We start from the raw sequence: 17500 nt of genomic DNA on the forward strand, positions 1-17500 counted from the left end.
TACGTACATTTACATGTACATGATCACACACACACACACACACACACACACACACACACACACACACACACACACACACAGGGAAAGAGAGAGAGAGCGTGTGTGTGAATGTTTCGGTCAGGCTTGCTCCAAATAACAGGCAATTACATTTCCGATAAAACCAGTTAGGATCGATCATTTTGATATTGACAACAGCACACATAAAAAACCGATTGAACAGCTGGCAGTCAGCACACAGTGAAGACTGGAGCTCAATCCATTGTTTCATACTTTGGTGTATCATAATCAGTGAAATCACCAGTCACATACAGGATCATCAAGTGCTGTAACTGGGGAACTGGTCAGAAAAGTTTGGTTATACACAACATCAAACGAAACAAGAAAAGGAAAGGAAAAAAAACAAACAGAGAATTTGTCAAACTAAGGCTTAAATGACCATATTATTCATAGTTTTACAGGTGACGCTATATCTTTTTCATTAATCATAACTGGCATTATTCAGCGGATGAAATTTAGGAACAAGCGTGGATGAATCAGGTTACCTTGTCTGATTCACAGAAAGTCACAGCGACGCGTTCATTATCACTGTTTATTAAACATTAACGCAGACAAAGTGTTACTTCACTGGCATATATTTCTTTTCAAAATATAATGCTCTTCTTTCGGTTGTCGAATATGAGGCTCCATTCTAAGCTTTAAGAAAATGCATTTTTGTAATTGGGAGATGAGGTGTGCTTTCGCGAAAGGGGAAACGAATGTGGAGAGGAGAAACAGATTCTTGCTACCCCAAGTCCGTCCTTCAGACGGTTCTTCACAGACTGTTGTGCTGGTTTCTCCACCAGCCACTGTATGGCCTGTATGTTGAGAAACACAAGGCAATTAAACGTGGCCATACCCTTGCATTAGCTCCCCCTTGAGGACATAGAGGACAGGGAAAGGGGAGGAGGAGGGGGAGGGCGACGAGATTAAGAGGTGGGGTGGAGGTGGTGGGGGCTACAGGCCCTAATCACCAGCTCTGATTGCCGCTGATGATGGCTCTCGATCAGTCGCCCTTAGCTACCTCTGTGGTCTCGATGGAAAACACCTGTACCTTGGCGACCACAATCACGCTGTCTTTGTCACGTTGGTTGTGTCAGCCTTCCCTTCCATACAGGTCTGCTGTCATTCAGACACAGGCAGACGGCGATCCGCCATCACAATCCTTTTACTTTGCCCTTCGATTTTTGCCACCTAATCAGCCTGAAGTTCGGGGACAGGCGGAGAGGTGGGGAAAGTTTTGACACGGGTCTGTCTCTTGTTTATTGGAGGGTGTATTGATGGCTTCGGTAATTAGTTTTCCATGTTGGGAGCTGAGAACAACTCAAAACTACTGCCGACAATCTCTGTGATGGGTGGATTCTTGTGAAAGAAAAGTTGTGGAGAAAAAGGTCTGGACCTGATCTTTCCCACATAGCTCGTTAGCGTACAGTTCAAATCTTAGTGTCATTAATATATTTCATTTTAAATAAAGGTTTTCTCTTCTTGGTCTTCGCGATAGAATATCGTTTCTGAAGCAAAGAAGTGTGCCCATCAACCTTCGATAGATTTTTTGTCAGTTCCTGTGTTATTCTTTCTAAACTGTTCGGTCTGTTGTGGATGCCTACAGTCAGACATTGTGTTTTCTGCTGACTACCGTCAGACTGGGACAGCCTGGGACATCTCTTTGGGAACTGCTGACTGGGCTGAAAGAGCGAAGCTGACTTCAAAGTGAAGATAACACACACGGCGATAGCCTGCTAACAACAAAAGACTGAAACTTGAAAAGACGATTAGGTGTTGTTGTTTTTCTAAACAGAAGGAAAGCGATGAACTAAGGGAGAGAGGGAAAGAGAAAGAGGAAAAAGTAGAAAAGAAAGGGAGACGGACAGAAAGAAAAGAAAAAGAGCGAAACAAAGAAAAAGGAAATATACAAAGAAACAAAGAAACAGGCAGCCAAAGTGGAAAAGAAAGCAAACTGATAACAACCAAAACGAAAAGAAAGGCCTTCAGAACATTGATAGAGAGCCATTTCTCCTTGACCACCACCACCACCACCACCACCACAACAACAACAGAGACGTGGAGACATAGCAAGAGAAGGACAAGCAAGGACACTCAGAGGTTGCTTTGGGCAGGAAGGGGGGAAGGAAGGAAGGAGGGAAATCACACATACAAAAAAAGCCCCACCCCCCACACCCCCTCTCCCCAACAGCAGAGAGCTGCCAAAGGATGGTGAAGAGACAGATCGGATGATTGGTGATAACAAGGTTCTCCTGCTTCCGTGACGTCATTGGTTACCTAGGCAACTGAGACCATGGGCTGCTCGGACTCGGTATGTCTGTATCTGTTTCTGTCTGTCTGTCTGTCTGTCTCTCCCCCGCCCCCTCATTCTCGCTGTCTCTGTCTCTACCTTCTCCCTGTGTGTGTGTCTCTCTGTCTCTGTCTCTCCCTCTCTCTCTGTCTATACCCTCTCCCTGTGTCTCTCTCCCTCTCTCTCTCTTTGTTGCTCTCGCTCACTCTCTCTTTCTCTCTCTCGCTCCAGCTCACTCTCTCTCATCCTATTTTCTCCCCTGCCCCTCTACCTATCTCCTCAGTCTCCTATATCAGCCTCTCTGTCTGTCTGTCTGTCTGTCTGTCTGTCTCTCTCTCATGACTTGTCCAAGGTCAACTTTAACAGCCTCAACCCCCTCACCCCCCCCCCCCCCCCTCCGGATTTTTCTCCCTCAGCTCATGTTGTACAGAAAGCGAACTTAGCAAGGTGGCAGATACCGACAGTTTAGTACTTTCCCTTTCTTCACGAGGAAAGCGAACTTAGCAAGGTGGCAGATACCGACAGTTTAGAACTTTCCCTTTCTTCACGAGGAAAGCCTTTCTTCACGAGGGAAGCGAACTTAGCAAGGTGGCAGATATCGACAGTTTAGAACTTTCCCTTTCTTCACGAGGAAAGCGAACTTAGCAAGGTGGCAGATATCGACAGTTTAGAACTTTCCCTTTCTTCACGAGGAACTAACTGTCAGTATTAGATCACCGTGAGGCCACACATCAGAAGAGACCCTGCCCTGCCCTGCTGCCTGGTGTATTAGGTCACCGTGAGGCCACACACCAGAAGAGACCCTGCCCTGCCCTGCTGATTGGTGACTTCAGTACGCTCAGTGGTGTTCTGACTGAACATGTAGGGGACACCATCTATCATGAAATCTTCACTTCCAATCACAAAAAAGTAGATAAATAGATAAATCAACATATAAGTATATAAAACAATCAATCAGTCAATCAATAAATAAATGCACTGTCGTTTATTTGTCTTGCTTACAAATTCACTTGATTCTGCTGAAGATGATCATATTGCCCATGCTTCATCCTTTTTTTCATCTGTTTTTTTGTTTTTGTTTTGTTGTTGTTGTTTTTTATTGGGGGTGGGGGTGGGGGGTTCCTTTTAGTTTAACGTCTTTTCACTATTTAGTGATATTAGATAACAACAAAAACACATTTGTGTGTGTGTGTGTGTGTGTGTGTGTGTGTGTGTGTGTGTGGAGGGGGTGGGGGGACGGAGCCGGAGGGAGGAAGGCGACAGAAGGTAATGGGATAATGAGACATTCTGTTTATTTCAGCTTGTGTGTTATCTGTCTGTCTGTCTGTCTGTCTGTCTCTTTCTCTGTGTGTGTGTGTGTGTGTGTGTGTGTGTGTGTGTGTGTCTGTTTGTCTGTGTGTGTGCGTGTGCGTGTGTGTCTGTATGTGTGTATATATATGTGTGTGCGTGTGTGTTTGTATATATATATATATATATGTGTGTGTGTGTGTGTGTGTGTGTGTGTGTGTATTATATATATATATATATATATATATATATATATATATATATATATATATGTGCCTGTGTATATATATATATATGTGTGTGTGTGTGTATGTTTGTCTGTGTGCGCGTGCGTGCGCGCGCGCGCGCGCGCGCGCGTGTGTGTGTTTGCGTGCGTCTGTGTTCCATTGTTTCGTTCTTTCGTCTTTTTCTTCCTGCTGTCTGTCTGCTGGTTTCCTCCAGTTGTTTTGGCCTTCCAAGAGAGGAGACAGAGGAGACAGACACACAGAGGCAGAGGCAGAAAGGGAGACAGAGAAACAGGGACAGAGAGAGACAGAGAAACAGGGACAGAGAGAGACAGAGAAACAGGGACAGAGAGAGACAGAGAAAAAGAGACAGAGAGACAGTGAGATGAAGAAAAAGAGGGAGGGAGAGAGAAGAAGAGAGAGGGGGGGAGAGGGAGAGAGGGAGAAGAATCCGAAGAAGAGAGAGGGAGGGAGAAGAAGAAGGAGAGAGAGAGAGGGAGGGAGAGATGGAGAGGAAGAAGAAGGAGAGAGAGGGAGAAGAAGAAGGAGAGAGAGAGAGGGAGGGAGAGAGGGAGAAGAAGAAGGAGAGAGAGAGAGGGAGAAGAAGAAGGAGAGAGAGAGAGGGAGAAGAAGAAGGAGAGAGAGAGAGGGAGGGAGAGAGGGAGAAGAAGAAGGAGAGAGAGAGAGGGAGAAGAAGAAGAAGGAGAGAGAAAGAGAGAGAACGAGAGAGGGAGAAGAATCCGAAGAAGAAGAAGAAGAAGAAGAAGAAGAGAGAGAGAGAGAGAGAGAGATATGCGGGTCTATCTACGATGCTGGCTCCTGACAGACAGACAGGCTATTGGTAGTTCTTAACAAGGCGGCGGTGGATTGATCTCTCTCTCTCTCTCTCTCTCTCTCTCTCTCTCTCTCAGCAGCAGCGGAGGAAGGCCTGATATCTGTGCCGGCACGTTCTGCCCAATGCCAGTGGCGGAAGCCTTAAAATAGAGACACCCGACATTTTCACGGTCTATTTTGAGAGATGCATTGAACCAAAATAAATTGTGGGTGGAAAGAGCAGAATGATTTGAGTTGCTGATGCTGTCTCTGTGTGTGTGTGTGTCTGTCTGTCAATGTGTGTGTGTGTGTGTGTGTGTGTGTGTGTGTGTCTTTATGAACCTGTCTGTCTGTTTCTGTGTGTGTTTCTCTGTCTCTGACTGTCTCTTACTCTCCCCTTTCTTCTTCACCTCTCTCTTTCTATTCTCTCTGTATTGAGTATAAATAGATATTAGTATGTCCAATGTACCAGTTAATCAGGGTAAAATACCTCGTGAAAATGTCCAGAAACATAAATGAATACACAGACTTAGCGTTACTTTTACAAAATGAAAACAGGCTTATGACTCGCTCTGTGGCAATGTATATTTATTACGCCTTAAAAAAGAGAGAAGAAGAAATGACATGATTATATAACTTTTCAAAAAAACCTTAAAGTTACTCAAGGAAATGTCACGAGCCAGCAATCTTTGTCTACTTTTTCAGTTATGAAATGTTGTGTCCATGACATTGGTCCCTCCCCCCCCCCCCTCTTTATTTTCGGTATTTTGTATGTATGTACCTCCTTTGCAAACAGGCCGGTGGCCTTGCAGTAAAATAGTTCTGAGTTCTGAGAGTTCTGAGTATAAATAGATATGTGTATATGTTTGTTTTTGTGTATCTTGAAACAACGGCCATTGTGCTAATATATTTACGGTTGGAGAATAAAGATTCATTGATTCATTCTCTCCTTCTGTCTGTCTGTCTGTCTGTCTGTCTGTTTGTCTCTCTCTCTCTCTCTCTCTCTCTCTCTCTCTCTCTCTCTCTCTCTCTCTCTCTCTCTCTCTCTCTCTCTCCCATCTTCTAAGCTGCCCGTTGTATTGAGAGGTGTGTCCTGTCGATTGACGTGTTATCGATTTGGATCCAGGCGTCAGTTGTACGGTCGCATGCGTGAACGGGCGCTCAAACACATGTGCAAACAGACAGACAGACAGACAGACAGATCACGTGTAAAGAGAGACAGGGGCGACCAGTAGCCTGTGGATGTGTGATACATAGCACATGGCCACTATTAGAACAAACTATGGATATGTGATACATAGCACATGGCCACTATTAGAACAAACTATGGATGTGTGATACATAGCACATGGCCACTATTAGAACAAACTATGGATGTGTGATACATAGCACATGGCCACTTAGAACAGACTATGGATGTGTGATACATAGCACATGGCCACTATTAGAACGGACTACGGATGTGTGATACATAGCACATGGCCACTATTAGAACAGACTATGGATGTGTGATACATAGCACATGGCCACTTAGAACAGACTATGGATGTGTGATACATAGCACATGGCCACTATTGGAACAGACTATGGATGTGTGATACATAGCACATGGCCACTATTGGAACAGACTATGGATGTGTGATACATAGCACATGGCCACTATTAGAACAGACTATGGATGTGTGATACATAGCACATGGCCACTATTAGAACAGACTATGGATGTGTGATACATAGCACATGGCCACTTAGAACAGACTATGGATGTGTGATACATAGCACATGGCTACTATTAGAACGGACTATGGATGTGTGATACATAGCACATGGCCACTATTAGAACGGACTATGGATGTGTGATACATAGCACATGGCCACTATTAGAACGGACTATGGATGTGTGATACATAGCATATGGCCACTATTAGAACGGACTATAGATGTGTGATACATAGCACATGGCTACTTAGAACAGACTATGGATGTGTGATACATAGCACATGGCCACTTAGAACAAACTATGGATGTGTGATACATAGCACATGGCCACTATTAGAACAGACTATGGATGTGTGATACATAGCACATGGCCACTATTAGAACGGACTATTGATGTGTGATACATAGCACATGGCCACTATTAGAACGGACTATGGATGTGTGATACATAGCACATGGCCACTTAGAACAGACTATGGATGTGTGATACATAGCACATGGCCACTATTAGAACAGACTATGGATGTGTGATACATAGCACATGGCCACTATTAGAACGGACTATGGATGTGTGATACATGGCACATGGCCACTTAGAACAGACTATGGATGTGTGATACATAGCACATGGCCACTATTAGAACAGACTATGGATGTGTGATACATAGCACATGGCCACTATTAGAACGGACTATGGATGTGTGATGCATAGCACATGGCCACTTAGAACAGACTATGGATGTGATGTATAGCACATGGCCACTTAGAACAGACTATGGATGTGTGATACATAGCACATGGCCACTATTAGAACAGACTATGGATGTGTGATACATAGCACATGGCCACTATTAGAACGGACTATGGATGTGTGATACATAGCACATGGCCACTATTAGAACGGACTATGGATGTGTGATACATAGCACATGGCCACTATTAGAACAGACTATGGATGTGTGATACATAGCACATGGCCACTATTGGAACAGACTATGGATGTATGGTGCATAGCACATGGCCACTTAGAACAGACTATGGATGTGTGATACATAGCACATGGCCACTATTAGAACAGACTGTGGATGTGTGATACATAGCACATGGCCACTATTAGAACAGACTATGGATGTGTGATACATAGCACATGGCCACTATTACAACGGACTATGGATGTGTGATACATAGCACATGGCCACTATTAGAACGGACTATGGATGTGTGATACATAGCACATGGCCACTATTAGAACAGACTATGGATGTGTGATACATAGCACATGGCCACTATTAGAACGGACTATGGATGTGTGATACATAGCACATGGCCACTATTAGAACGGACTATGGATGTGTGATACATAGCACATGGCCACTATTAGAACGGACTATGGATGTGTGATACATAGCACATGGCCACTATTAGAACAGACTATGGATGTGTGATACATAGCACATGGCCACTATTGGAACAGACTATGGATGTATGGTGCATAGCACATGGCCACTTAGAACAGACTATGGATGTGTGATACATAGCACATAGCCACTATTAGAACAGACTGTGGATGTGTGATACATAGCACATGGCCACTATTAGAACAGACTATGGATGTGTGATACATAGCACATGGCCACTTAGAACAGACTATGGATGTGTGATACATAGCACATGGCCACTATTAGAACAGACTATGGATGTGTGATACATAGCACATGGCCACTTAGAACAGACTATGGATGTGTGATACATAGCACATGGCCACTATTGGAACAGACTATGGATGTGTGATGCATAGCACATGGCCATTATTGGAACAGACTATGGATGTGTGATACATAGCACATGGCCACTTTTGGAACAGACTATGGATGTGTGATACATAGCACATGGCCACTATTAGAACAGACTATGGATGTGTGATACATAGCACATGGCCACTATTGGAAAAGACTATGGATGTGTGATACATAGCACATGGCCACTATTAGAACAGACTATGGATGTGTGATGCAACACACACTCTCTCTCTCTCTCTCTCTCTCTCTCTCCCCCCCCCCCCCCACCCCCCAAGTAAAAAAACAAACCCATCCACCCCACCTACCCACAACCCCTTATTGATAGTCTATCTCCGCCTGTTGGAAGTTCTATCTCCACCTATCGGAAGTTCTGTCTATGTCCACCTCGGAAGTTCTATTGATCTCCACCTATCGGAAGTTCTATTGATCTCCACCTGTCGGAAGGTCTATTTATCTCCACCTATCGGAAGTTCTATTGGTCTCCACTTATCGGAATTGATCTCCACCTATCGGAAGTTCTGTCTATGTCCACCTTGGAAGTTCTATTGATCTCCACCTATCGGAAGGTCTGTTTATCTCCACCTATCGGAAGTTCTATTGGTCTCCACTTATCGGAATTGATCTCCACCTATCGGAAGTTCTGTCTATGTCCACCTCGGAAGTTCTATTGATCTCCACCTATCGGAAGTTCTATTGATCTCCACCTGTCGGAAGGTCTATTTATCTCCACCTATCGGAAGTTCTATTGGTCTCCACTTATCGGAATTGATCTCCACCTATCGGAAGTTCTGTCTATGGCCACCTTGGAAGTTCTATTGATCTCCATCTGTCGGAAGGTCTGTTTATCTCCACCTATCGGAAGTTCTGTTGATCTCCGCCTATCGGAAGTTCTGTTGATCTCCGCCTATCGGAATTGATCTCCAACTGTCGGAAGGTCTGTTTATCTCCACCTATCGGAAGTTCTATTGATCTCCGCCTGTCAGAAGTTCTATTGATTCCCACCTATCGGAATTGATCTCCACCTATCGGAAGTTCTATTGATCTCCACCTATGGGAACTGATCTCCACCTATCAGAAGTTCTATTGATCTCCGCCTATCGGAATTGATCGGAAGCTCTATCGAAAAGAAATACGTACATAAGCAGCAAAGAATTTCAGTTTAAACAATGTTCTTTTTTTTCTCCAGAAAACACAGAATGGAATATAATGGAGTTTGGGCGAGTTCTGTAGTACTTCGATAAACATTTTGGTCTAATGTTGTCAACAGCAACAACAACAACAACAACAAAAGGGGGGGGGGGTACGAAAACAAATAGTGAAACTCCTCAAGCCAGCAAACAGTGCTGTGAAGATCGCTCCTAAAACCTCGCCATGGTCGTGAGTGGAGTTGTTCTGTGCCGTTTCAAGACAAGACCAGGTAAGACAAGACAAAAAAGATCTGTATTAACACAAGCTCATGCGGCTTTTTTCTTTTTTTTTTCTGTCTTTTTTTTTCTATTTTTTACATGCTGCTCTCGCCCACAAGGTGCAAAGAAGAAGAAGAAGAGAGAGAGAGAGAGAGAGAGAGAGAGAGAAGGGATACAGTGAGTATGATCAAAGTCACGGTTATCAGCAACAGAACTGACAGCGAGACGTGTTTCTGTGTCAAACTATCGACCCCCAACACTTCCGGAAAGCCCACCCAGATAGCTGACAATTGGGTCAGACCAGGTACAGCTCGCGACACGTTTACCACGTGCAGACATCGCCTTGTGCAGGCTGGGTTTCGTCATTCGCTTTTCCTTTTTCGGGGCACAGAGGAAGTGGACTCTGAACGCTCAGCTTCTGCTTCTGTCACAAACTTCTGTCACAAACGTCTGCAGGCGTTTGTCTCTTTGAGGGTCGTTCGTGTCGCCAGATTACTCTCAGCAGTCTCTTGATTCTCACAACGGAGTTGTTTTTGTACTGTGGGGGAAGTATTATGAAGAACAACACATTTTGAAGGGGGCGGGGAGTGAGTTTCTGGGTGAAGTGCGGTTGACTTCACGTGTTCGGCTCTACTTTTTTCCGTGTGTCACAAACCAACGCAGGCGTTTGGCTTATTGAGGGGTCGTGTTGCCAGACAGTGCCATCCCAACAGTCTGTTGATTCTCACAGCGGAGTTGTACTGTGGAGGAAGTGTTCAGGAAGAGCACCAGATCTGAAGTGTGCGTTTTTCTGTGACTGTGTGTTGTTTGTTGTGGTGTGTTGTTAGTTGTGGCTTGTTGCTTGTTGTGGCTTGCCTTTTTTCAACTGACTGACCGGGCTCTCTTGTCAACGTGCACTGCTGAGATCGGCAATATCCACATTTCTTTACCTCCACTCCTCTGAGTGACTGACGGAGTGAAGGTCCACGCCTTGTGAACACTGCTCAGTCCGTCTTGAGGGGGTCCTCAGATCTATTCCCTGACCACGGTGCTGTCATCAACCCTGCTGACCAGTGTCTGTCAGCACGTCAGGTGTGTTCGTTGTCCGTGGTCAGTGTGGAGACGTGAGCAGAGGCGTCACTCCTTAGTTTGCAGGAACAGCAGCGGGGGTTACAAGGTACGTGAAAACAACATGTTCAGTTGTTACTCCCTTGGTGAGATGGGGGTAGGGGAGCATGTCTTTGTTCCACCATGTGTATGTTCCCCTCAGGAATTATACAGTTCCCGACGTCTGTGTTCCCCCAGGTCTGTGTTCCCCCAGGTCTGTATTCCACCATGTCTACCTTCCCCCAGGTCTGTGTTCCCCCAGGTCTGTGTTGCCCCAGGTCTGTATTCCACCATGTCTGTGTTCCCCCAGGTCTGTGTTCCACCATGTCTACGTTCCCCCAGGTCTGTATTCCACCATGTCTACGTTCCCCCAGGTCTGTGTTCCTCTAGGTCTGTATTCCGCCATGTCTACGTTCCCCCGGGTGTATGTTCCCCCACGTGTATATTTCCCCTGAGGAGAGATAAATTTGGGGGAACATGGATCTGGGGGAATGTAGGCTTGGGGCAAAATAAACCTGGGAGAATACAGACCTGAAGGAACACAGACCTGGGGGAATAAGACATAGGGAAACATAGACTTGGGGGAACATTGACCTGGGGGAACATAGACCTGGGTGAATGCAGACCGGGGGGAACTCAGACCCATGTACAGCACACACTTGGCGCACTAAAAAAAAGAACCCATGGCAACAAACCTGTTGCCCTAAGGCCAAATAGTGTAGAAGAAATCCACTCTGACAGGCACACAATACATGTGCATGCACTCAAGGCCTGGCCACAAAGTTGGGTTATGCTGCTGTCAGGCATCTGTCGAGCAGATGTAGTGTAGCGAATATAGGTTTGTCCGAACGCAGTGACGCCTCTTTGAGAAACTGAAACTGTCCGTCCTGTGAACAGGGTGGTACTGCGTCAGGTAAGGACGACTCTTTGAAAGCACTTCCCGTGGTGAAGGAAACTTGAATGAAGGCCCGCTTGTTATCGTTTCCGCTGCTTGCCGCGAAATGATTTCCTGACGTCAGTATTTAGCTGAATTGAAGGACTTGGTTGAACATCTGATTTTCTTGTCTGGATTTCAATGATCTCGTTAGATGCTGGGACCCAGTGTTTAACTCACTCAGTACGACCAGTCCTCTCTTCTCCTCTACACAGACCCCTCGGATGTCCAGTGGGTGTCTGAATGACCCAACCTTTAGCTTCCGTCGTCAGAATTATGGTATTCTTTGTCAACATTCACGTCTTCAGTATAAGAGTCTTCCGCATGCAATATTTTGATGATGGTAATTCGGGTGAAACGCTGTTAACGTCGTCTCTTTCGCCGTTCGTATAGAAAGAGTTAACACGATTGTTTATTGGGATTATTGTGCTCCTGTTTCCTCTGTTCCCTTTCTTTTTTCCCCTAATTTGTTTTATTCGTTTTCTTTTCCTAACTCATCTGCCTTCCTTTCTTCTTGCGTTTCTGTCTTCAGTCTCTCTCCTTCCTTTCCTTTCTAAGAACCTCCCCCCAAACCCTCCCTCCCCCCCCAACCCCTTGTGCTCCATTCCTCTCTGGCTGTTCAGCGTCCTTCATCATCCTGTTGCACAAGTTTGAGGTCCATCTGGCAGACCCGATCAACATCATCAGTCCTCCCTCCTCCCTCCCTCCCTTCCTTCCTTCCTTCCTTCCTTCCTACCTTTGGTCCCTTCTTTTCTTACTTCCTCCCTTCTTTCCTTCCTTCCTTCTTCTTACAACACAACACATCACAGTACAACACACCACAGTACAGTACAACACATCACAGTACACCACGGTACAGGACAACACATCACAGTATACCACAGTACAGTACAACACAGCACAGTACAACACAGTACAGTACAACACTTCACAGCACAGTACAACACAACACATCACAGTACAACACAACATAGTACAGTACAACACAGCACAGTACAACACAACACACCACAGTACAACACAGCACAGTACAACACACTGGTCCCGTGCTGTTTCAGAAGTTCGAGGTGGACCCCTCAGACCCGACCTTCCAGCAGGACGGAGCCATGAGGATGTCCTACCAGCAGCCTGGTCCCCCGCCCTCGGCCCCCGCCGCTGCTGACGCTGGGTGAGTTCGAAGCTTTGGAGGGGAATGGGGGGAGGGGGGGTATCGGTCTGTCTGTCTGTATGACTGTCTGTCTGTTTATATTTCTATCGATTTGTTTGTGTATCTGATTGATTGATTGATTGAGTATTATTCGTGTATTTTTATTTTTATCTTTCTTTCTAAATTTCTATCGATCTGCTTATCTGTCTGTCTGATTGATTGATTGTTATTGATATACTGATATATTCGTATTTTTATTTGTTGGTTTACTTATTTGGGGAAAGTGTGTGCGCGCGCGCTTGTGTGTGTGTGTGTGTGTGTGTGTGTGTGTGTGTGTGTGTGTGTGTGATCGTGTGTGTGTGTGTTCAGTAGTGTTTGTGTGAGTGTGTGGTGTGGTGTGGTGTGGTGTGTGTGTGTGTGTGTGTGTGTGTGTGTGTTCAGTAGTGTTTGTGTGAGTGTGTGGTGTGGTGTGGTGTGGTGTGTGTGTGTGTGTGTGTGTGTGTGTGTGTGTGTGTGTGTGTGTGTGTGTGTGTGTGTGTGTGTTTGAAAAGCAAAGGAAGTAAACAAACCTCGGAACTTTACATCAACAACAAATGAAGAAAAAGAAAATGGCATCGGCCAAATCAAGGCATTCCCATTTCTCCAAGAACGATATGTCCTCTTGCCTTCAAGTGATCCTTCTTCTATCTATTTCTCCCCCTCCTCGTCCTTCTGCTCCTCCTCCCTCTCTTTCTTCTTCTTCACCTTCCGTCTCCCTCTCCTCCTCTTCCCTCTCATTTTCCTCCTTCTTCTCCTTCCACCTCCTCCTCCTTCTCCTCTTCCTCCTCTTCCTTTTCCTTCTCCTTCCCCATCTTCAAACCCTCCTCCACCTACTTCTTCTTTTCCTCCCCCCCCCCTCTAACCACTCCTCCTCTACGACCTGAAGCAGAAGACCCCAAGGAAGACCTCAGCCCCCAACCCCACCCTCTCCTTCCTCGTCCGCTCCCCCTCGTCCCCCCTGTACCTTGGTTCCTCCATTCCTCCACTCTCTCTACCCCCCTGGCTTTCACTTCTGTGGCAGAACTTGAAACAGGACCTCTGGAACCTGGAGCCAAGGTCCCTCCTTCCTTCCCTCATTTCTTTCTTCTTCCTTGCTTCCTTCCTTCCGTCTTCCTTATTTTCATCTACTCTTCCTTCCTCCCTTCTTCCCTCTCTCCCTTCCTTCATTCTTTCCCTGTTCCCTCTCTCTTCCCTCTTTCCTTTCTTCCTCCCCTCCTCCCTTTCCCTCATTCCCACCTTCCTTCCCTATTCCTCCACCCCCCCCCTTCACCCACTTCCTATCTGTCCTTCCCCCTTTATCCAGCCATTCAGCTCCCCCCCCCCCACCGCACACCTCCCACCCCCCACCCCCACACAGACACTACCTCCTGCCCCCCCCCCCTCTCCCCTCCCCCACCGCCACCAGAGACCGGATCTGACAGACTATGCTGAGTCAGCAACTCCATCATACCAACCCCCCACCCCTGCCTCCTCCCAACAACCACCCCCACCCCCACCCCTGCCCCCTCCAAACGACCCCCACCCCACCCCCTCCTGCACCCTCCTCTCCCCTCTCTGTCCCGACCTTCTTGGGATAGAAGCTGAGCAAGCGACACTGACACTTGACAGGACAGCCTTGAAGGCACCCTGCGCCCATCCACCCCCACACCCACCACATACACACCCCCACACCCACCACATACACACAACCTAACCCCACCTATCCCTTCCTCCACACTCCCATCCACCCCCACCTTCACACCCCCACACCCACCACATACACACAACCTACCCCCACCTATCCCTTCCTCCACACTCCCATCCACCCCCACCTCCACACCACCACACCTCCACACCCCCCACCACATACACACACCCTAACCCTACCTATCCCCATCCTCTCCACGGTAAATTGCTGGGATCCTATGGAGTCCGATTGGATCGGATTGCTGACAAGTTGTGTCTCCCTGGCCTCGTGCCCTGCGGCACTTTCTATTTTTAGTGCAGCGTCCGCTGAAGCTCCTGCCAATATCTGACACTGCCTGGAGAGAAAAAAAAAAGAAAGAAAAAAAGATAGACGTCAGCATTGGCTTTTGCAAACGTCTGAATGAAATTCCCCGAAGAAAGACGTGGGCGTTGAAAAACGTCTCAAATTACCCGAAGAGAAGTGTGAACGTTCCAAACGTCTCAAATTACCTGAAGAGAAACGTGAACGATCCAAATGTCTCAAATTACTTGAAGAGAAGTGTGAACGTTCCAAACGTCTCAAATTACCTGAAGATAAGCGTGAACGTTCCAAACGTCTCAAATTACCAGAAGAGAAACGTGAACGTTCCAAATGTCTCAAATTACCTGAAGCAAAACATGTCTCAAATTCCCTGGAGAGGAACGGGAAATTGGAAAACATCAGAAATTCCCCTGAAGAAAGACGTGAACATCGCAAATGTCTCAAAATATCTGAAGACTGACGTGGACATTGCAAATACCCTACATTACCTTACGAAAGACATGTACGCTGTAAATGTCTCAAATTCCCTGAAGAAAAGCATTCACTTCACAAATGTGTCAAAGTCCCTATGTTGCAAATATCCTAAATTCCCTGAAAAAAACGTGAACGTTTCAAAATGCCTCAAAATCCCTGAAGAAAAACGTAATCATTGCAAATGGTGTGTTCCCTGAAGAAAAACGTGAATATTGAAAAATCTAAAATTCCTTCCAGACTACACGAAGACTTGAACGTTGAAATGTCTGAAATTCTCTAAAGAAATACATGAACGTTGAAATGTCTCAAGTTCCTTGAAGAAAGACCTGAACTTTGCATATGTCTGAAATTCTCTAAAGAAACACATGAACGTTGAAATGTCTCAAGTTCCTTGAAGAGAGACCTGAACTTTGCAAATGCCTGAAATTCCCCAAAGAATGACGTGGACGTTGCAAATGTATCAAATTCCCTTAAGGAAGGTGTGGATAATGCAGATATCATAAATCCGCTGAAGAAAGACGCGAACAAATTCCTTAAGAAACACCAACAGCGTAACCCAACGCGCTTAGTCAGGCCTTAAGGGCATGCTATATATTTATGTACCGATCAGAGTGGCTTGATTTTCTTCTGCATATTTTTTTTCCATAGGACATCACTTATGTTGCCATGGGTTCTTTTCCAGTGCGCCAAATGCGTACTTCATCGCGGGACCTCGGTGTATCGTATCATCCAAGTGACTAGACGCTCATGTAAAAGAACCCACGACAACAAAACGAACTGTCCCTAGCAAACTATGTAGAAAAATCCATTCGGATAGTAAAACAAATCAAATAAACAAACACATGGATGGCGATGTATGTGACAACACGTCATTCCCAAGGAGGGCAGTCTGAATTTCACACAGTGTGTTGTGACAACACGTCATTCCCAAGGAGAGCAGTCTGAATTTCACACAGTGTGTTGTGACAACACGTCATTCCCAAGGAGAGCAGTCTGAATTTCACACAGAGAAGTGTGTTGTGACAACACGTCATTCCCAAGGAGGGCAGTCTGAATTTCACACAGTGTGTTGTGACAACACGTCATTCCCAAGGAGGGCAGTCTGAATTTCACACAGAGAAGTGTGTTGTGACAACACGTCATTCCCAAGGAGAGCAGTCTGAATTTCACACAGTGTGTTGTGACAACACGTCATTCCCAAGGAGAGCAGTCTGAATTTCACACAGTGTGTTGTGACAACACGTCATTCCAAGGAGGGCAGCCTGAATTTCACACAGAGAAGTGTGTTGTGACAACACGTCATTCCCAAGGAGGGCAGTCTGAATTTCACACAGTGTGTTGTGACAACACGTCATTCCCAAGGAGAGCAGTCTGAATTTCACACAGTGTGTTGTGACAACACGTCATTCCCAAGGAGAGCAGTCTGAATTTCACACAGTGTGTTGTGACAACACGTCATTCCCAAGGAGGGCAGTCTGAATTTCACACAGTGTGTTGTGACAACACGTCATTCCCAAGGAGAACAGCCTGAATTTCACACAGAGAAGTGTGTTGTGACAACACGTCATTCCCAAGGAGGGCAGTCTGAATTTCACACAGTGTGTTGTGACAACACGTCATTCCCAAGGAGAGCAGTCTGAATTTCACACAGTGTGTTGTGACAACACGTCATTCCCAAGGAGAGCAGTCTGAATTTCACACAGTGTGTTGTGACAACACGTCATTCCCAAGGAGGGCAGTCTGAATTTCACACAGAGAAGTGTGTTGTGACAACACGTCATTCCCAAGGAGAGCAGTCTGAATTTCACACAGAGAAGTGTGTTGTGACAACACGTCATTCCCAAGGAGGACAGTCTGAATTTCACACAGTGTGTTGTGACAACACGTCATTCCCAAGGAGGGCAGTCTGAATTTCACACAGAGAAGTGTGTTGTGACAACACGTCATTCCCAAGGAGAGCAGTCTGAATTTCACACAGTGTGTTGTGACAACACGTCATTCCCAAGGAGAACAGCCTGAATTTCACACAGAGAAGTGTGTTGTGACAACACGTCATTCCCAAGGAGAGCAGTCTGAATTTCACACAGTGTGTTGTGACAACACGTCATTCCCAAGGAGGGCAGTCTGAATTTCACACAGAGAAGTGTGTTGTGACAACACGTCATTCCCAAGGAGGGCAGTCTGAATTTCACACAGTGTGTTGTGACAACACGTCATTCCCAAGGAGAACGGCCTGAATTTCACACAGAGAAGTGT

At 46.0% G+C, this 17500-nt stretch overlaps 1 protein-coding gene across 1 annotated transcript in view; it reads left to right on the forward strand.

Annotated features, from left to right (window-relative positions):
• The window catches only part of LOC143291370 (uncharacterized), a 222137-nt gene that overhangs the window by 167030 nt on the left and 37607 nt on the right, over window positions 1-17500 (forward strand). The window contains exon 3 of the mRNA XM_076601211.1: window positions 12656-12765. Within this exon, the coding sequence (XP_076457326.1) occupies window positions 12656-12765 (110 nt within the window). The remainder of the gene's footprint in view (window positions 1-12655; window positions 12766-17500) is intronic.

This window comes from Babylonia areolata, chromosome 17, assembly GCF_041734735.1.
Source record: "Babylonia areolata isolate BAREFJ2019XMU chromosome 17, ASM4173473v1, whole genome shotgun sequence".
Lineage (NCBI taxonomy): Eukaryota > Metazoa > Mollusca > Gastropoda > Neogastropoda > Buccinidae > Babylonia > Babylonia areolata.